General features: G+C 38.2%; 1 protein-coding gene across 4 annotated transcripts in view; it reads left to right on the forward strand.

The window, feature by feature from the left end:
• The window catches only part of LOC108150452 (fibronectin type-III domain-containing protein 3A), a 114,913-nt gene that overhangs the window by 60,094 nt on the left and 32,951 nt on the right, over positions 1 to 21,868 (forward strand). For 3 of the 4 annotated variants that reach the window (XM_017278614.2, XM_017278613.2, XM_017278615.2), the window contains exon 2: positions 10,229 to 11,192. The exons of the other annotated variant lie outside the window; for it this stretch is intronic. In XM_017278614.2, coding sequence (XP_017134103.1) covers positions 10,322 to 11,192 — 871 coding nt within the window. In that variant the 5' untranslated portion in view covers positions 10,229 to 10,321. The remainder of the gene's footprint in view (positions 1 to 10,228; positions 11,193 to 21,868) is intronic. 4 annotated transcript variants of the gene reach the window in all.

Here is a 21,868-nt window from a genome sequence, read left to right on the forward strand (position 1 = left end):
GTTGGCCCATGCGTAAATATGCGCAAAATAAATACATTTTTTATCTCCGTTTTATTATTTTTGGCTCTGCTGGTAGGCATAAATTATGCACATTCGAGGGAAATATTTAACGCCTTTCAACAGAAAAAAAAAAAATATATATATTGATCCCCAGAATGTATATATTTGAGAAAACCCAGCAAAAACCTCAAGCAGGCATCTATAAAATAAAAGTAAATTGGTTGTCCGGCGTTGGTTTCCCCAACATCCGTATCCGCAGCATTTTGTTTTCCCATTTTTTTCTCTTTTTATTTTTTCCTTTTTTTCTCATATATATTTTTTTTGTGCGATTTTCCTTTTGCTCGTGTCGAGTCGTTCAAGCTGTGGCATAATTTTTACGCATTTGCTTGGACCCCCCGGCAAAAGTGTTGATAAAAAAAAAAATGGTAAGAGGGCGATAGAGCAGGGTGGGCGTGGCACACGCACAGACTTCCTGCTTCAACTACTACAAAAAATAAATAATAAAGAAAAAATGCTGGAGCCGGGCGCAAAGTTAAACAATTCATGGTCGAAGCTTTATGCTTTATACGCAAAACTTTGGGCTTTGATTTCGGATGTCAAAGCAGCTCCATTTTTTTTTGGTTGGCTTTGTGTATGGAAGAACGCTTATCTCTGCCGGCTACCAAGACGCACATCGCCAAACTTCAAAGATTTTTGCATGCCCTTGTGGATCAAAGGAGTCTATTGAAATGGATGGTAGCCTAAGCTTTGAGAAGGCTTAACAAAGGGACAATCTGTTGTTTTTAATTCCAAAGTTTCGATCATAGGTTGAATTTAATAAAAAGATATACATATACTTTCCGTTTTCTTTTATAAAAAACTTATAACCTGATCCTTAAACATTTATAATATGTATTTTATTTTCTTTTATTAAAGAAAATAAATTACATATAATAATAATCTTATTACAATTTGTATACAAATTTTCTATTTTGTTTCACTTTTATTTTATTAGATTACTTGATTTAAGTGAGGGTAATTCCTGGTTCGACTTAAACGAGTTAACGCATCGCACATTTCGGCTTGTTTTATGTTTATTTGTTTGGGGCCGCGACGTTTGCCAAAAACCAAGGCTGTCTGTCTATTTATCTGCGACGTCCCTGCCGCCTCTTTTCCACCACTCTAGGCGCCCTCGCTTGCCGTCTCTCTCTCCACGGCTCTAGCCATCTCTGTCGCCTCGTGCAAGCTCGTTTTGTGTGAGGCCAAAATCCACTTAAATCGATAAAAACTATCAAATCTGTGCGGGGCGTGTGCCTTAGTTGTCTGTTTTTTTTTTCTTCTTTTTCTCCGAATTTTGGTTGGGTACTCGTCCTCGCACTCGTCCTCGTCCTCGTCCTGGTCGTGGTCCTTACCCTCGACCTCCCTTCTCCGATGGAGTTAGAAGCCGGAGCTTCGTCACTCATACGCCATGTACGCCGTCTCCAGCGTCGTCGCCACTCATTTTTCGCCCATGTTGCGTATGTTGTCAAGTCTCTTCCGTTCGCTGCCGCTCACTGAAACAGTGTCTGTTTCTCTCCGTGTATGTGTTAGCCTTTTTTCTTGGCATCGGCCACCGAAATTGTGCTTCGGCATTGTTGTTGTTGCCGTTGGCATGTCCGTTTTGGCATGGACTTGGCCCAAACTCATTGTTTGGGGAATCCCCCGGCATCCTCTCCATTCCCCATTTCGATTTTCCTCGTTTTTTTCGGGGTGGTTCGGTTAGGCAGCAGCAGCATTTCCGTTCTTTTCCGCTGTTGTCAAGCAGCTAAAACACACACTATCGCACACATGTGTGAGTTTATAGGCGCCGGCATTTGGGAAAATGGAACCCCCCCAAACGGACACAACCCAAAAATCCAAATGAGATATGTGCCCCTTCTTAAAACTGTAATGCTAAATGACAAAATATAACAAATTATAATAAAAAAAGAAGCAAGGCGAAAAAAAAATTATATATATTCGCTCAACGAATTTTATGACATTTGTCATGGAAATCTTTCCATTCGACTGATTCGTCTTTTGTCTGGCCAATTTTGCGGTCGCCTCACATGATAGTCGGTGGGCTCTGCTCATCTACTTCCCGAAAAGCCTGCATTAATACAAAAATCACGCACTCGTAAATGCTCCTTTTATAGGCTTTGCGTGCGGAGATTTTACAATGGTTGTGAAATAAAGAAATACTCAAAAAAAGATTAACAATGATCGGAGCTAATCATAGTGAAATTATGTGTCACACTAAGTGGACTACTTTTATTCGGTGATGAGATTACGAATAGTCGTTAAGGGGAGATGTTTTGATGAAAAATTCTAAATTACGGTCTACTCTAAAGAACCTACAAATAATTAAATTGCATTAGGGCACATTAAATATTTATTTTTTTGAAAATGAAAATTTTTTTTATTACATTTTGGCAGTAGTTTATAATCCCTTAAAAGGTACAAAATTGGTCTGTAACTTTATTCCTCGTACATAAATTTTCCAATTTTATTTGCAAGTAACTTTTCATCAACTTTTTACTATGTCAGCTTCAGTCAAAAATAATTCAATTTTCATGATTTTACAATATACAATTGAAGTTCCCAAAAGCTTCAGTTAACCACAATACAAAAAACTTATTTATACCAGTTGAATAAAGTTGAAAATGTGTTAAGCAAAACAAATTTTAAACGATATTAATATAGAAACAAAAAGTTTATAGTAATGTTATCAAAAAATATAAACTAAACGCAAAAAACAGTGTTAAACTTTTCTGGAAAAAGCCGGCAATACAGAGGTGGTAAAGAGTTTGTTAGGGAAAATCCCCCTTGACAAAAAGTAGATCTCGGCTTTGGTTATAATTGGGGGAAAAACCTCATGCCGAGCAAAGTTTCCAATTAGAGAGCGAGCGGAGCAACCATTTTATTTTTGTATTTTTTTGTCGCTTGTCGGGAAAGCCCAGGCTTGAAGTTTTCCTAGTTTTGGTTTGATTAATTTTATATATTTTCCCGGTGTTTGTGTGGGTGCTTTTTTAATATATGTTTGACCAAAGCAATTTGCTCACATGCCCAGAAATGGTGCACCCAAACAAAAAACCGAACTTTATAAACTAATAAACTCTCTCGACGAATGCAATTGCCACTTCCCTTTCACCCGCCTTTCACTCACAGAGTTTCGATTAAATTTTTGTTTAGGTATTTTTGCTGCAGTGGCTCCCTTCTAACTCAACAGTCGAAAAATTGATGCAGAAATTTTTGTGTGCACCATAAATATTTCTCGAACATTTTTTGAAGTCTGGCTATGTTATTTTTTGCATTGCATCGATTGTCGTTGGCCATATGCAACTAACAATTTCGGTTATTTTTCCCAACCCCATAAAAACACAGAGACCCAGACATAGACACACCTCAAGGCATTTGTTGTCGTTGGAGATTCGCTTACAGATTGTATATTGTAAATTGGGAGCTGGTGAAATAGAAGCAAACCCACTTGTCGAACGAAGGGGATTATTTAGTAAAGTAAAATTCGGAAATAATTTATATATAAACAGTGTTAAAAATGTTGTAGGAACATCATGTACAAATGATTGCTATGCATGGTGATTTCCATTAACTTGTGCATTTTCAAATGAACTAAAAATCTATTTTCATTGCAGCTCGACATAAATTCTAATTCTTTTATTTTCCAATTACTGCCATTCGGCTGAATTTTCTTCATTCCGTTTTTTTAATATTAAAAACTTCAGTTTTTATTATTTTTACTTGCCACATGCTGCTAATTACGTGCTTCACTGCTTTCCCACAATTAATATGGCTTTTTTGTTTGCAGTTTTAATTTTTCACTCCAACAAACTACAATTACAAAATTACAAAAATTATATATACTATAACGAAGGCGAAATGGAAATTTCTACCAATTAGTGAAGAGAAGGGAGAAAGGAAAAGCAGTTGCAGTTAAGGAATGCAATTATCAAAAAGGCCAAAAGCAGCAGGGCCATATCAGAAAACGAGGATAGTCCACAGAATTACGAAAATGCAAATGTGCGCCTTGCCCTATCTCATTCTGCCCCTCTGCCCCTCTGGCTCCCTCTCTCTTTCGCACAGTGTGCGGCACAATGATTGCTGCATTTATGAGATAAGTTTTTACTGTCGACAACAATTAAATTACATTTTAGAGTTTATGGCCTTCGTTGTCGAGTCGCCTCTGTCGCCAACCTTCAATAAATTCTAATAATTTATTTCATTACCAAAGTGTGTGCACATGTGTATGTGATGCTGCTTCTGTAAGTGTAATTTCTGCTGCATTTAAAATGTATGTAATGCCAAAAGAAAAAAATGGGAACACACAGACAATGGGTCTACAAAAAGTTCCTTCGTTACTTTGGATAGTTAGTTGACTCCAGTTTTTAAATATTATTCCTGATAACGTATTTTGACTTTAAATTAAGTCTGAGTTAAGTTTTGTTTAGAAAATTTAATTACTACATACATATTTTATAAGTAGGTCGGATGAGTTTCCATGCTTTTTTTTGTTTTATAATTAAAACTAGTTCAGCTTTTGTAAATTTTGGCATTTATATTAAAAATTCAGTGGAATTTTCGTTAGATATTGTTTTCTCCCGTAAATTTTCACAACAAATTGATTATCATTAGGGTCAACTATTTATCCGACCCGCATGCAATGGGTAAAATATTTGCATTTCGGGCATTGTCATAATGCGATGCCTGCACCCGCATAAAATTTTGGTGGTGGGTCCAAGGGCGTTCATTTAGTCATTTGTGTGGCTTACATGCCCCTTTCAACGCCAAGCCACGCCCCCCCGACCAACGCCCCTGGGTTAGTTAGTTATCGGGGAAATTGAAAAACCGCATTGCATGTGTGTCTATCTTCCTCCAGTATTTTCCACACCCGGGGGTTTTCCCCGCTATCGCACTACGTATTCGGATTATTTTTGCATGCCACTGGGCGTGTTAAACATGCATTTTCTGATATACCATTGTAGATGCGGACAGATATCCTTGGCATTTGGGAACATTTTAATTAGCGGGGTCCTTCAACCCTGACTAATGGACGTGTGGGAATATGTGTGGATCGGAAAGTGGCCAAAGCAATTGGTAAATGCAAAGCCATGAATTGTTTGGATTGTGGTTGCTTATCACTTTATCTTTAATGCTCCTTAGTGTTTAAAAAAATGTTTCTAGATTTTTTTAAATGTAACTATTATCACAAAAATGTACAACTCAATTAACTCTTATTTGGCTGCAATCTCACAGGTATTTTCATGAAAAATCTGCATCTCCACCAAAAACTGAGTCATCAACCTGCTCACATGCCACACGGAGCCACAAAAAAAATGTTGTCTTTATGCAATAACAGTAATTAGCCGCCAACGCTGCCACAAATTGTAGTTTCATTGTTTTTATTACGTTGCCTTATGTAACCGAAGATAAAAAAAGCAACAGCGAAAAATGCAAACAATAACCAGAAATACCGAAAAAACGAAATCATTACCATAGTGTGTGTCTGTAATTATACGAAGAAGCTGGCCAAAAACAACAGGTTGTTGGTTGTTATTTGTAAATTTGTTGCTTATGGAAAAATGTTGTCTAGTGTTTTTTTCGGATGTTTTTGAAAAAGATTGTCGGGAAATTATTGAGGTATTTGGGAGACTTATGCAATTAAGTGGTGCGGCAGCATGTGAGGCATGGTACATGTTGCAGGTGGCAATTTGCCGGTGGCTGGCTGGCCTGAATGGGGGTTTTTTGAACCAGAAACCATTCTAAACGGAACCAATAACCAGCCATTGAGCTTGGTCAGGGAAAATGTGCCACGACATAAAACGCACCAAGGCATTTTCCACAACTTCCCCCTTTTCCGCCCCGGGAGAATTTTCCAGACACGACGCACTCGAGCGCACAAAGAAAGAAAGCTGTGAAATGGCCGCCATTGACTGCAGTTTTACCCCCCTTTTGGTTGCCCCTTTTTTCAGACATTTTTCCATGTCTTGGCTCTCGCCAACTTGGCCAAGTTGTCTATTAACGGTAACTAGGTAAATGTTAGAAATTACCGTTAGAAAAATTGCCTCTGCTCCATTGCTATTTGCACACAAAGTAAGCCATTTGTTAAGCTGCACCGCCGAAGAAATGCCAAGAAGAATCGGCAGTGGGAGCAGAATGGCTTTGTCTTCGGCTTCTGTGAATGGGAAAGTGTTGACTTGGCCCAAAAAGAAAAGCCCTGAATATTTAGCACTTCCACTAACTTCTTGGAGCTCGAAAAAATGCTAATTTCATTTACTTTTTAAGGCAATTCTGAACTTGGAAAAGGTTCATTAAAGGTAATTGTTATGCGTGACAGGGGGAATAAAGTTAACCTAAAGGGGTTTTTTATTAGTGGTTTCTTTGACTTTAATATATGGTCGCCAGCTATTGGCTGACAAATGTTTTTATTTAACTTTTACAAAACGAGCTTTTTTAAATCAGAATATATGTTGTACCTCTTTTGCAAATGAAATATGTTCATTTTAACTATTTTGAGCCTATTTCTTTATTTTTATAAAAAACGGCTTAAAGCAGTTCGTTTTGTTTTCCAAAGTGTCTTTTTTATATCCCTATCTTAAGCTTCCTTCAGCAGTTTTCGATTCTTTCGAGTGACTTTTGAGCCACATCACGACTTTCTGCCATTTGGCTGCAGCACATTCTCTGGATAGCTGCTCAATAATTCATTAGACATTTGACACCTTGGCAGCGGCGGATCTGACGACACGTTCAGATTCCGTTGACACCTCGGATACGATGCGGCTTACCTGCCAAAGGGGTAGGGAGGGGGGTTGAGTGGGTGGAGTGCAGTCTTGGGGGGATAGGTACTCCTCCGATACTCCAACAAATGGCCTCATCAAGACGCTCAACGTGTCGCAAATGCGTTGCCGTTGAGTGGCCTCGACACGCCCACCCACCCACTCCTGACAAAATAAAAACCCGGGGGCAAGTTTTCACTCAGTTACCACCTGAAGCCGGTCTAGACACTTTTGACACAAATGCGGCGGGTGTTAAGAAAAAAAGTCTACAAATGTCTCCTCTTCATCTGTCTGCCATTTAATATAGCGAAAAAAACCAAACAAAAACAAAAGCAGAAAGAAGCAGAATGCTAAGCTGCGTAGATTTCCGCGTGGTGTCCTCCGTCTCAGTCAGTCCCGCCCCCTCACCTCACCTCAGCTCACCTGGCTGTCTGCCGTCGACGTCAACGTCAGCGCTGGAGGTGCGTGTCTCATTGTCTGCAACACTCAAAAAAATAGTAAACAAAACAAAAATCACAGAACATTGTCATAAAAACTAAAAAAATGAATGAAAATTTGTTAAAGTTTATATAGGTAAAATTATTATATTAAATAAAGCTTTCACAATTATTTGTAAGTTTTTGAAACAAAAGGAAAGTTTCCATTAAAATTAATCACTTACAATTTATTTAATATTCTTTTTTTTACTTTTAAAAAAGGTTGATGGTAAATGGAACAGAAAAAAACGAAGCATAGAAAATAAGTTAATTTTTAATGTAAATTTAACCATTACCAATTGAATTAACATTTGACATTCTTGTGTCCGTGTAGTTGGGGTGTGTGTATGTGTGTGTGTGTAAAGGTGTGAACTGTGGGCAGGTGAGGGTCTTCGGTGGGAGAGAGAGAGGGGTAAGGGGAGTGAAAGAGAAAGAGCGAGGTCTCCGGGAGTACTTGAGACAGGTACGAGAGTGCATATTGAGACAGGTGACAACAGTCGCACTTCATTCACTCTGTTGTTGTGACTGCAGAGCCTCCTCCTCTTTGGCTTCTCTTCTACTTCTTGGCCAGGTTCTTCTGCCACTTCTTTTTGGCCCACAGCATTATGCAACAACAACTGTTTGGTGGTAATTGCTGCCGCTGCAGACGCACTAAATCAATTAGAATGCAGCCCACGCAAAGCATTTGCAATGGAAATTCCTAAGCACAAACAGATTGTTCTACTTCTAGTTCATGATAATGTCTGGCAAGTTGGAGGGGGTCTGAAAACTTGGTAACTCCATTCAGATAGCAATCTTCAGTTGGAGTGGCTTTCAGAAGTATCTTTAAGCAGTTACCACGGAATTCCGGGATAGGGAGTAGCAGTGGTTGCGGGGACATAGTGCCGAAGCTTGTAAATCATAGGCAATTAAAACTTTACCAACTTGTGTATGAAAATTCAAGAAATTTATTTACAGAAAATGTGGCTTTCTCAATAAATTAAGAACGTAAAATATTAGTTTTTAAAGAACGAACACATGCATAAAATGTTAAAGATTTAAGCTTCTTAAATAATAAATAAGCCAACTGGGTTCAAGACTTAAAGATTCAATATTTGTTTTAGTCATTATATATATACAAATTTACACAGAATATAAATTTCATAAATATATTTAGCAACCAGACATGGATACAATGATTAGACTCTTTGTCAGCTTCAAACAATTTTGTTGTTTGTTTTTTAAAGACATTTGTTATCTCCTGCACTTCAACACCATTTGGCATTCTTCGGTCCATTGTGTATTTTTAATGGAATGCATTTCCTTCATTTTTCACATGCCTTTCGTATTTCTGCGATGATTCTCGCCGAAAGTCAATGCTCCCCGAAATGGAAATGATTTTTGCCGGCTAATGGGGTTCACTGACCCCCTCTTATTTCACTACCCAGATATGCAACACCCAACACCTTTGTCAAAAAAAAAAGTGTTCGGCCAGTTGTCAGTTGTTGGTGGAAGGTGCGATAAATGCGGACAGACGTAACGAGCGAAAGGGCCAAAAAAGAAACCCATTAAAGTAAAGCTGCATTAACAGCTAAATGAAAACACCCAACAACAAAGCGCAGGCATCAAATTTCGTTACAGACAAAAAAAAGGGTGCAACTTACCCTTTGAAAAGTGAGAGGCCGATGAAAAGAGAGGACACTGAGAAAAAACATCAAAATTTTGTTTTTCTTATTAATTTGTAAATTTAAAAGACTTTTAAGCTTGAACATTTGGTATCTGAAAGTGATTGTTAAATTCCGATTCTCATAATGTTAAAGATTTATACGACTTATTTATAAAGCAGTTTTAATGTACAAATATTTCAAACCATTTTTTAAATATATATAGATTTTTTCAAACTGATTTTTTCCAGTGTCTAGAAGAGAGCTGGGGAATGCCAAATCGAACGATTAAGACACGCTTACGTTTTAATTTTGCCGTTGTTGTTTTGTTCTACTGATTCGTCTTTTTGTTTCGTGTTTTGTCCTCACTTTTTTGTTTGTTATTTGCTATTTGCGGGGTTTCATTTAAGTGCCCGCTGCTGTACTATTTGTTGTTTTTTTTGTCCTTATTAGCTATTTTCACTCTTATCTCTGTCGCTATTTTTTTTTGTATGAATGCATGTGGGTAGTGTTCCCCAGCTCACAACCCCCTCATTTCCCCTCACTTTTCCCACACTCTTTGTCGTTTAGTTTGTGCCTTTTGTGAAAATATTTCAATTATTTGTCAAATTGACACAATGCGCAATTCTGCTTACAATTTGCAATTGTTTGGCTGAGCAGAGGCAACACGAAAAACAACAATTGTCGTGGGCCTGCTAGGCTGTCAACAGTTTGGAAAGATAATTTCAACTTGATTTATTTTCGCACTAGTTTTCATTGAAAATATTCATCTTTCATGTTATCGTTGATATTCTTGGAAATTGTATGTGGAACGGAAGTCTTTCGTCATTGATCTTTGCTCTATAAATATTTGGTTTTATATGCATTAAAGTCACGAAACATGTGTTGACATTGCGGGTGGTCTGTGTATACCTTAACAATAAAATTGGGTCAACTTATTTAAAAGATTTCAAAGCTGAAAATTATTATATTTCAAAGGAGATTCCTATCGCTCAGAAATATTTATTCATTTTAAAAACCATCCATAGAAATGATCGCTATGATCTACTATAAGTCGATGCTTTTATAATAATCTTTAAGAGTCAATAAAATGAGCTTATCAGCTTTGTCTATGATTTCTTGGAAAACTGAGACGTAGAATTCTGAGAAAACTCTTCCGATAACCTTGGGTAAAGGCTAGGGTGTGGGTGAATTATTTTTTCTCCGCTCTTATCGCAGCAAAGAAATGATAACGTTTTTGGATTGGTTACCGAGAGGCAAAAAGCCCCTCCACCACCGCGTGAAACTATTAATTTAAGGCAAACACTGTGCTCTCTTGCAGATAGTCAAAGAAACGAGTAATAATAAAATTGAAAAATGCTGAAAGTTGCCTAAGCAAAACTTGGCAGACAGCAGAGTTTGAATACGGAATACCATGGTGCGACTGAATGTTGCAGAGCAACACAGCAGCAGCAGCAACAACAACGGCAACATAAGCAACAGCAGCATAAGCAACACCAACGGAACAATAACTAGCAACAATAATGCGGGTGGCAGTTGCTCGTCGACAACCTCTTCAACGACCAGTTTGAATAGCAATCCGGCCTCGCCCGCCTGCACCATGGTGATGTTGCCGGCACCGCAGCAGCACTTGGTGGTGCAGCAACAGCAACAGCAACAGTCACAGCAACAGCAGCATGTGCAGCAGCAACATGCCCATGCCCCGCAGCAACAGCAGCAACACTCGCCCTCGGATGGCGGTTCATCGAATTGCTCGCTGCCCGCGTCTCCGCCCCTGTTGCAACAGACCGCTACGCCGCCGCAGGGCGCCCAGATTGTGCCGCCCGTCTGCGCCCTGCACCACCCACAGCAGCAGCTGGCCCTGATGGCGGCCATGCAGCACCACCACCACCTGCCGCCGCCGCCGCACGCCCTGCACCACGCCCCACTGCCGCCGCCACTGCCCCCGAATCTACCGCCACCCCACGAGAACGGTCATGGGACTGGGGGTGGTGGTGTCTCGCCCAACGGAGGCGGGGGCGGTGGCTCCTCCGCCAGCAGCGTGAGCAGCCTTTCCAGCGGCAGCGGCGGCTCGGGGGGTCAGGGAAACAACAACGGCCTGAGCAACGGAACAAATGGCATCGCCCCATTGCCACCGGGCCAGCTGTACATCCAGTATCCTGGCGAATTTTATCCGCCGGAATACTACATTGCACCGCATCCGCACGAAGGCATCTGTCCGCAGCATCCGCACCACCCACATCCGCACCACCACCAGCCCATGTGCGCCATGTCCACGGAATACGGTGAGTCCAGAATGGGGTTTTTAAATTTGAATTAACCTATGAAAAAGCGTGTGTTAATAACAGCACTACGTTAATGTACGAAATTTCAACAAGATAAACTTAAAATCGTCATGAAACAAATATAAATTGTATTAAAATTAACAATAGATCCCATTATTCTCTATTAATCTTCCATTAATTATATAAATATTTCAAAAAAATCGACCTTATCTAGCAATATAAAATTACATGAAAATACATTTATTTTTTTACAATTTTGAGCTGTTTTTTACAATCTATGAAATCTTTGAAAGTGTGGCATAAATAATTGTACTATTAAATATAGTTTTTAAAGGAATTTAAATATCTTCACATATAGATGAAATGGAATGCACATGCAAACCATTTCTGCCCGCATTTAATTAATTAAATTGTAATGGTAGCTACTTTCCCAGCCAACTTGCGTAACCAAATACCACAGTTTTTAAAGAAATAAAATAAAGTATCACTAAAAATGGCGAAGCATCTGAGCTTCTATTACTGGAGCTAATTACAGCTGAAGTAATCCTTTGGCTAAGTATCTCAATTCGTCAAAAGATACTTTGCTAAGCCTTCGCCACGATGATGCAGTCGCCGAGCTCTTAAGCTGCCAAAAAACTTGGCAAGCGACAAACAAACAAAAATGGGTGAAAAGGGAGGAAAGTTCGCTAGCTAAAAATAGACGAAAGCCGCATTCAGAGCTTAGTCGCTCACTTTCATCTGACGGCCAAGACACCCACCCACCCACATTCCCCCCCTTCTATCACCCCCTGCAGTAAGTTGTATACATTTGGCATTTAAATCTGCTGAGAAGAAAACCTCAACCTCAAACCACCGTTCCCTACCGTCCGCAAAGTCAACAAGTAAACTTTGCATTTGATTTATCTCTCCGGCATAGAATGTACCACCCCATTTCCCCCGCCAAAAACCCCCTTTTTATACAACGCCAGTCATTTAATATCATCAAGCAGCAAATTAGCTAGAAATCGTCTCTTTTCCTGCTCACACTGAATGCACTCGGAATTATTTGAATTTCCATAACAACAGCAACAAGGCGGCATCCAGAGTGAAGTAGAGTATATATTTATAGATATGGCATCCAGTTTCAGCATCGGCTTAAGTTCCAGTTCCCGTTGGCTTTATACTTAGTACATGCAGAGCGACCAAAGTACGCCCATCTCGTGATTTGCATATGAGGGGAAAAAAATCGAAATCGTTATACAGGGTGCAGAGTTTTTATTTTTTAGAAAGTAAAAGAAAATACTTAGATCTAAATAAATTAAATGAAAACAAGGCTTATTTTTGTTTATTTATTTCCTAATCAGTTGTAAATAAATTTATTTAAACCGTAACCAAAAATAGTAAATAATATGTTAATCTTATAAACTAACATATTTTAAAAATAATTAAATTAACACCCTATACGTGGAGCTTATCTTAATAACAAGCAATTCGCATTTGTGTTTTGGCATTAGCTTGATACTTTCCAAGCACCCACACAAACAAAAACTGACCATAGAATAAAAGGCAGTCAGACTGGAACTTGGCTTTGCGATTCTAACCAAGCCCAAAAGACTGGCAATCCAGTGGGGAGAAAAATGTACAGAAATAGAACAGCAATGCGTCACTCGAGAAGGAATCAGATGAAGACAGACAAACTGAGAGTGTTGGCAAAAATTATAATTGAATTTGATCAGGTTTGGCGCAACCCAGAAACCTCGATAACCAACATTTTCAATTTATCAATGTCATTAACCTTAATTGTGGTTTCGGGGGGGTTGAACAAAGCGCCTCCATTGATCGACTCTTCCACTTGAGAACCAGACTTTAATTTTGGTTTCTTTTGATTGTTTTTTGGCGCATTTTCTAATTCAATTCCCTGACTTACACTAGACTGCAAGCTGTGTGAGTTGTCTCTGTGTGCTAATTGAATTTGCATGTGAGGCTGGCAGTTATCCACACACACACACACCTCATCTTAACCCAGTAATGCCCACCCTTGCAGCGCCGTCACTTAGTTTGATGTCAACATCGAGGACCCGACGCAAAGTGCCAGCGAGCTGGGAGTATTCTCTCCACTAAGTTGCACATAATTTACAATTACGGGGAAGTGTAAATGGCTTTTCTACCTCCACGTCATAGCCCCTTCCCCAGGTCCCCAGCCCCCTTTTTCGCCCCTTATTTGGCCTCTGTTCCGCTCCTGCCAGCTTCCTTTGCTCATTTGCCAAATGCCGACACTGGGGGAAAATAATTGCCACCTATAATGAAAACAGAAAATCATAATTTAAGGCGTTTACTTAACACTGCGAGAATTACATTTCCATGATGCAAAAAAATAAATTTAAGAGATGACTTAAACTCTTCAAGTTCTTTTGTTCTGAAAATAAAATGTTGATTTAATTTTTATATTACAAAAATAAATTTAAACAATAAAATCATTATCATAAAGTCTTCTTAGCAATATAAAGATTTTTTTAAGAAATGTTTCGAGAATAACATTTGTGTAATAAACCAGAGTCATAAAAAATATGAAGCTTAACCATTTATATTATTTAATTGATGGAGAATCCACAGTTTTAGATCATGAATTCTAATTTTTAATATATTATAATAAAAAAAAATTCTTAGAAAAATTAATTTTTGTACATGAAAATCAGAAATCTTATTACTGATGCTCGTTATCATTTTGGTGCAGTGATTTCTCCGAGAGTTTTGCCTTTTCCCTCAACTCCAATCGACTTTGCCCTGCTCTAGCTTGGCCTGGCCTGATTGTTGTTAATCGAATAAACTTGCAGAGGAAATGGGCTCTGAGTGCGTGCTGGGCCTTAGACTTGGGCCCACTCCCCAAGACCCCTGAAGACCCCTTCTTCTCACTTGCCCCTGTGTGTTCTAATGGAATTTGCGCCCGGGTCGTCATCAACTGTATTGATATGGATGTGGATGCTGAGCATGTTATAATTATAAGAATGCTGAGCATGCTCTTGTTTGACTCCCTTTACTCCTGCTAGTCGTGCAAAAAATATTTAGCTGAACAGAGTAGATATGGAAGTATTTCTGGGGTATGTTCCGAAGATGTTGTAGAAAAGGCAGGGAAGTGGGTGGCAGTGACCAGTGGGTCGCCCTCATGGTGTTGATTGCCGAGTCCAGCTCTCTAATCAACATAATTCCTATTATTTTATTTTTCCGCACCCCAGACTCACATGCGGTCAGCCCAAATGAGAACAAAGAAGAAACTGAAGGGAGCAATATACATATATAAAAATTGAAATGAATCGGTATTGAAGGCTGATAAAGGCACGTGGCTGAAGGCCGTCTTTTAAAGAAAGTTTTATTTGGGTCAGCTTCCATATTATGTTATATTAGAAGCGATCTTTAACGGAAGAACATAACAAAGTCTTTTGCGGTTTCGTCCACTTCGTAGATTATTATTAACATTATTTTGTTTTAAAACTAATTTGATATGTTATAGGACGTCGTTTTTATAAAATTAAAACGAAGAACGTAGCAAAGTCTTTTGGGGACTTATCACTTTCTGTAGGTTTATATTAATACTGTTTTTTTATAAAAAAATTGTTATGTTAATTTTATGAAAGAACGCAAATCGTAGACTTTGTTTACACGATAAGGGGTTTTGAATTGGGTCACGTTTTTTTTATACTGCGTTTTATAAATTAGTTATGAATCAATCAAAAGTAGTGATAAAATATGCATTCATAACTTGTATACACTTAAATCATTTACGGTGTCAACTATTTGTCGAGACAATTGCTGTTCTGACCCTCTTCTCAATTTATCCTAAACTTTTTTTTTTGTTGGAGGTTATTAACAAATAATGTTTTCATTAATACAAGGAAAGCAAACATCTTGAGTATGAAGAGCACACACAGTCAATGAACTTGGGATAAGCAAGTGAAACTGGAGAGCAAAAAATAAGAGGAATATGAAAGGGAACTCAAGCGTTATATCAACACTTGTCCCACAGATCAGAATCCATGAGAACAAACAGGGAAATCAGGGAGGAAAGTCATGAGGGAGTGGAAAACCAATAAATATATAGCCATAATTATACATCCCGCCGGCAACCATTTTTCGGTTAATCTCTTTGGTAATAATTTTTAATTAACCCGCACATCGAACGCCCTCGGCTTATTAAGACTTATTATATAAAGACGAGCGAAGCGGGGAAAGCCAAGCTGTGAACTTTGAACTTTTCGGCTTGTCTTCGTACATTTAATGCTTAACAGATGCCAGACTGCGAGGTTAAACGAGCTGTCAAATGGAAATACGTCTTTCCTCTTTCACATTAAATAGAGCAAATGTTTTTACACCAAAAGTAATACGTTAAACGAGCAAGCGAAGTAATTCGAGCAGTGGAGGCACCTGCTTATAAAAGCCATGGAAACTGTGTCACAAAGTAATACAAATCAGAGAAAAGGACAATGGGACTTGAGCAAACAATGCTGATAGAATCCGCAAATGATTGTTACTTATTATTCGCACATAAAACGTTTTTCCCAGGATTTTCCAAGGCGCATTTCCCCGCTCGTCTTCCTCCCTACAATTGTGTTCAGTGAAGCATAAGCAAACATTTCCATTTTGCAAGTGATGTCATATTACAAGCTCTAAGCTAGCAGAAATTCCTGTGCGTCGTAAAAAAAAAGTGCATGAAATGTCTTTTCGTCAGTGACTGTCAAACTGTAGGCAGTCAGCCAGCCAGGCGACAGGTAAAAAGGCTAAAAGAGATGCTTTTCGGCATACGGAATAAATGGCAGCTGGTCTTAACCCCTTACCTCCCTTAACCCCACATAAACTTGTCCATTTTTACGAGCCGCTTTGGCGGCACAGATTTATTGGCTTCCTCGCTTTTGCTCGATTTTATTGTTGGCCCACGGAATATAACCCATTGCATTTGCATATACACATATACCCATCGGACTTGGCTCGTTGGATTTAATGCCAAATTCGAAGGTTAGCCAAAACTCGAGTTCCCCAATAGTTCGCCCATCTCGCGACGAGTTTTATGCCTCACTTTGAAGTGGAACATTATCCCACGACTGCCAGTTTCCTGTGCGTTTCTTTTTTGAGGATTTATTTTAGGAGGTTTCCTCTGCGGGTTTAATGACAGCGACGATGCTGTCAAAAGTCCCAATGACAAATTGCTTTTAGTTTGGAAAAGTTGGGCTTGATGAAAGGCGACATGAGGTGGCATAAATTTTGGTGGCTCCAAAATATTCATATTTTAAGTTTTGGTGATGAACTCCAACTGTCAACGCTCCCCGTCAACAATATTGACTCTTGAGTGTTGACCCATATTTTTGCTTGCAGATCTATTTATTTTCTCCCCCACTCTCCGGGTTTAATTAATTTTCGTATCTGCAGGAACATTTGTTTGTATACCAAACCGAGAGAACTTGAGCTTAAATTTACTCCACTATCAATGTCAGTTTATCACCGCCTTAATGGGCTTTCCCCAAATCCCCCTTTGGAATTTCCGCCTGCCTGCATCTGGTTTCCTCATTTAATATAATTTGTTGCAAGTTTTGCGGCATGAGGCACCAGACTGCTGCACTAATTGAAACGTAATTATATCATTTGGGCACGGGTTCCTCAGTGCGCCAGTCTGTCAGTTCCTCAATCCGTCATTTAGTCAATGTCTCACACCCCCAACGAGACACTAATTGCAATTTGCACAGTTTGAGCTGCGCTGAGTCTACGTGTGTGGCTTTAACTTATATCACAAGTGCCTCTGTTTGATATGCAATTTGTTATACAAGCCACCTCTGCGTTTATCAGGCGGTTATATAATTTTGCCCCAACATTACGTTCTGTGAAGAGGAAAATTGTTCAGGGATTTAAATGTCTTAGATTCATTAGCACGAGCATAATTCTGCATTATGGCAACTTAGACTATTAGTCTGTTTAAGGTTTATTTTATACATTCATATATACGGGAAGAAGTGTCAGCAATCAAGTAATAATTACTCCTTTCTTGAAATACATACCAATATTTACATTTTTATAACTTTTCATACAAAAAAATTACGATGATTGTTTAGTTTAACACAATAAAAGGCATTACTTCAAAAATTAAATATGAAGCATATATAAATGCCGAATCAATCCCTTGCGTTTTTAACCTTTTTTTCATGGCAATTGTTAAAAAGCGGAAATTCTTTTTTTTTGGCAGAGGCTTAAAAGAATTTTCCATTTTGATCCGCATTTTTATGCAACTCTCACCAAACGGAAGTTGTTTCCCAATTTTCTTTATATATGCACATATATGTTTTTTGCACTTTTATTTTTTTTTGGCTGTTCAGGATTTGCCAAAGGAGTGCAATTTATTCGTTTGCATTTATCGGGCTTAAAGTTTCGGTGCGTGTGTGCGGGGTATAAATCTGCCAGCGTATAGATATTTTTTGGCAATTTAATTGAAATGTCAGGCACGTGTTCGTTCGAGAGATCTGGGGAGTGGAGTGGAGCTTGACCCTCGAGTTGCTCTGCAGCCTAATCCCGTCCAGCTCTTGTGGTTGTCGCACATTTCCGGCTTAAAGTGGCAATGTTGTTGTTGGTGTTGTTAGTGTTGCTGGTGTTGCCAGTGTTGTTGTCGTAGTCTGCCACTTCCGTTTGCGACGCGTACACGTAATTGATTTTCCCGCCCCGCCCCCTTTTGCTGCGTTTGATATTCAAGCGCAAAATCTTTGCGCCCCACATGGCAAACACAAACAAAGGGGCAACAAAAAATAAAAAAAAAAAAACAAACAAAAAAAACAAAAATCGAGAGCTGGAACAGTATTTTTGGGTGTCAAATGAGAATTTCACATGGTTTGTACAAGTACTAATACTAATCCATATTTTTAGAAAAATAAATTCTTTGAATACAAACTTTTCTATTGATTATTAATTTTAGTTAATAAAAAAATTTAGAGTACTTTAAAGAATTCTTATAAAATAATTTTTAATTACTTAAATAATTTAAAATACTAAAATTGTTGTACGATAAGGTTAAAAATCTTTTAACTGAGTGTTCCACGAAAATGTTATAATTGATTTTGTTGTAAAGTTTAATACCTTTTAAAAAAAAAAATTTAGAAATTTTATAAGAAAGTTAAGTTTATTCCCAGTTTTTCCCCTGTGTACTTGTGTACAACTACGGTTATTATTTTTTTTGGCAAATCCAACGGTAAATATGACCCTGAACTTTGAGTGCCACATGCATCGACAAACAAATGTATAACAAACAATGAACAAATCTCAAACAATAAATTGCACACAATTCCAATTGTGATTTAATAAAGCTGGGCTTAAATATAGTTATGTTTTGTCAACCCAATTAAATTTCTGAACTTAAGTCGAGCTATTGCCATTTCAACAATTTGACATTTGCATGACCAATAAAGCCAGGTCTATTAACGCTTAATTTATAGGCCAGCAAAAAAGTCTCTTTCAGAGATATATCTTTTTATATACCTTTTGTCCCTCGCATTTTTCAAGCCAGTGTAAGCCGCGGTAAGCCGCAATATTGGCCAAATAATCACTGCCGGGGACCAAATAAATTCCACTCCATCTTGAACAATGCGCGAATCGAAATAAAAAAAAAAAAGGAAAAAACAATTTCGCATAAATTTCTCCTCAGCCGGGTGAGAGTGGGAAAATTGCCTTTAAATTGCTTGAAAATGTTTTCTTAATACATTGCGCAATTTCGTATTGAAATCAGGGCGTGGCAGGAGTACCCACAATAAGAAAAACAGCGATGTGGAGAAATCAACGCAGAAAAAAAAGCGAGGAAAACTAAACGAAATAATGCAGGATGACAAAATAACTTAAAGCGGCAATAAATTTTCTAGCTCAAGGACATGCTTAAGGGGGAAAATGTAGATGAAGTTGAAGAAGCTGGAGCAGCAGCAGGGAAAACTGTCAACACGTTTTGGCCATTTCTGTCTACTTTTCGTTAGCCGCAAACAAAAAACAAACAAACTGAAAATTTAAAAGTCGTGGAATCTTTTTTGCTTATGACAATGAACCATTTTCTTTTTTTGTTGGTATGTTTGTGTTTTTTTTTTTTTAAATAAAAGGGGTGGAATTTTTATTTATGTGCTTAGCTGCGGTGTTTGGTTGTAATTTTTAAGTTGGTAGTTTTCCAAGACTGGCACAGATTTATGATGCTATAATCTCACAAATTTTAAGATAGTTAATTGAAATAATTTTAAAAATTTTCTTTTTCAGTTATTGATATCAGATTTCAAACCTACTATTTATGGTCTAGATAGGGGGTTAAAAAACAACAGTATTTCTGTTTGTATTCCTAAATATTTTTTGTGGTTTACCATAGTTCCTGAACATTTCATTCGAATCTTAGCTCATGTAACTCATTTGATATCTTCTGCTATATATTTTACCCTTCATATATCTTGATATCTGGCGAAGAATCGGGCTCTGGCCTCCCTGTTCCTGCCCCCATCCATCTTGTCCTTGTTTTGCGGCCGCCTTCTTCTTGTTTGCTTGCCTTGCGTGTCCTTCGGTGGCGTATGCGTAATATGTTTTTGTTTGCCACAGGCCTCAACGCTGCCGTGCCAGACACACGCCAGACAATACATCGGCTATATACACAGATTCCCATATATATTTACACATTTACATATTTATTTTTTTTTTGTACGTACTATGTGCGTGTTGACCTTGCGAATGGCCAGCGGCTATTGAGTGTCTCCGTAGACGCCTGTGTCCCGCACAACAAAAAAGTCTTTTAATTGCTTTTTAATGAGTTGCTGCTGTCATTTCGCTTGGACAGAGGCAGTAGGTGGTCATCAGGGGGCGGTACATTTTAAAGGGGGGGGAGATTTTGAGGAAGGCGGTGCCTAATGTCGCCCGCCCGACGACGGCTATTAAAATTATAAAATATATGTATCGAACAAATAAATTTCGTCTTAAAACAGTGCATGGCAATAAACGACGAAAATGGGGAAGGCCTCTTTACTAAAGAAAAATGTCAATAAGATTAGATAAGATTATACTGTAGATAAAGGAAGGCATATATGGGGATTCCCAATATGATACAATTTAAGCTAAATAAACAAGAGGGTATTTTTCTTAACGTTAAGGAATTGAACATTTTTTTTGCTTAACTAACATTTGGCAAACACTAAACTTCTTTTTTTTTTTGAGCTGCTTTATTTTAATTCAACAATTTCTATTAACACCAAATAATACCTCATTTTATGGTGTAATATATATACATGTATATATAAATATTTATCTATCCATATATTTTTCAAGTTCGGTGTGAAATTAATCAAACAGTTATTTAAGCTTGGAATTTAATATATGTTAAATATTGGACTTTATGTATTTAAAATGATCGAAATTTATTTAATTACCGCATTTTATGCAGTATTATAGTGTGTTTTTTAAAATATTTTTGTTTATATCGCCGCATTTTTCTTTTGCCCCAATGAAAAAAATTGCAGAGGCAGCTGCAGCAGCGCAGCTTTCATTTGATTTGTATTGCTTTTGTTGCAGTTCAGCGGCTGGTAGTTGTTGCTGTTGGCTAGGGCCACTTATGGACGGCAAAAGCTTCTAGAAAATGGGTTCAACAACCGGCAAATGCAGCTGAAAGGAAAGCGGGCGGGAAGTGGGGTGAAAATTCGGGGAGGGGATGCACCGCCTAGGACAGCACCCGAAAAAAACGCCAAGCGAAAAACGAAAGGGAGAAGGGCAAAGAAGCAAATGCAAAAAATTGGCATCAAACAACAGAAACTTACATTTGATGGGAAAAAGCGGGGAGAAGGGGGGCGGAAAAAATGGGTTGAAATGGAGGGCGGGGCAGGGGACACACATGCAATGCGCATTAAAATTGTAACTGTAACGCTTCCATCTCTATCTCTCACAGTCTGGTTCTCTGGCCTCGAGGCCCACTTCATCCCTCCCCAACTTTCCAGCAGCTTTCCCACATTTTCCCCCCATTTTCCTCACCCGTTTTCCATTCTTATGCCATTTCCATCTCTGGGCAAGTTAAGTGCCATTCATGTGACTCCCTTCTTCTGCTCCCTTTTTATCTACTCTCCCTTCGAATCCTAAACTTTTTGTTACTCTTGATTGTAGTCCTTTTGCTTTTTGTTTAGACTGTTTTATTATGGTTTTTGTTGTCCCCATCGTTTTCTTTGTACTTTTTTGAGCGCTTCATTTATTAAAAATATTTTATTTGCTGGAAAATAAAGTCAGCGTTTCATAGACGTAGAATTCGACATTGGTATAATATTTATATAAATTTAAAAATAGAATTCTTTAGCTGTATGATATTTAACAATAACTTAAAATCCTCAATGATATTTTCCACTTAAATCGAACGAATTTATGATTTCACATTGACACATTTTTATCTTGATGATTTTGATTTATACTTTCTTGATAATAACTCAGTAAATTAAACAAATTATTCTTTATTTGGGTAACCCAGTTACCAAGCTCTGATAGCAAACATCAATAAATGCACCTTTCACCGCCTTTAAATTCTGACCCTTACTGACTATACATATATGTATCTGAATGCCCAACCGTGTCGTATCTGCGCCTGCAGATTTATATTGATTGCGATATCGCTTGTTGTGTTTGCCATCAAAATTTCCTTGTCGTTTTATTGTTGCTTGTTTTGGGTCACGTTA

Source organism: Drosophila elegans, unplaced genomic scaffold (genome assembly GCF_018152505.1).
Source record: "Drosophila elegans isolate 14027-0461.03 unplaced genomic scaffold, ASM1815250v1 contig_814, whole genome shotgun sequence".
Taxonomy (NCBI): domain Eukaryota; kingdom Metazoa; phylum Arthropoda; class Insecta; order Diptera; family Drosophilidae; genus Drosophila; species Drosophila elegans.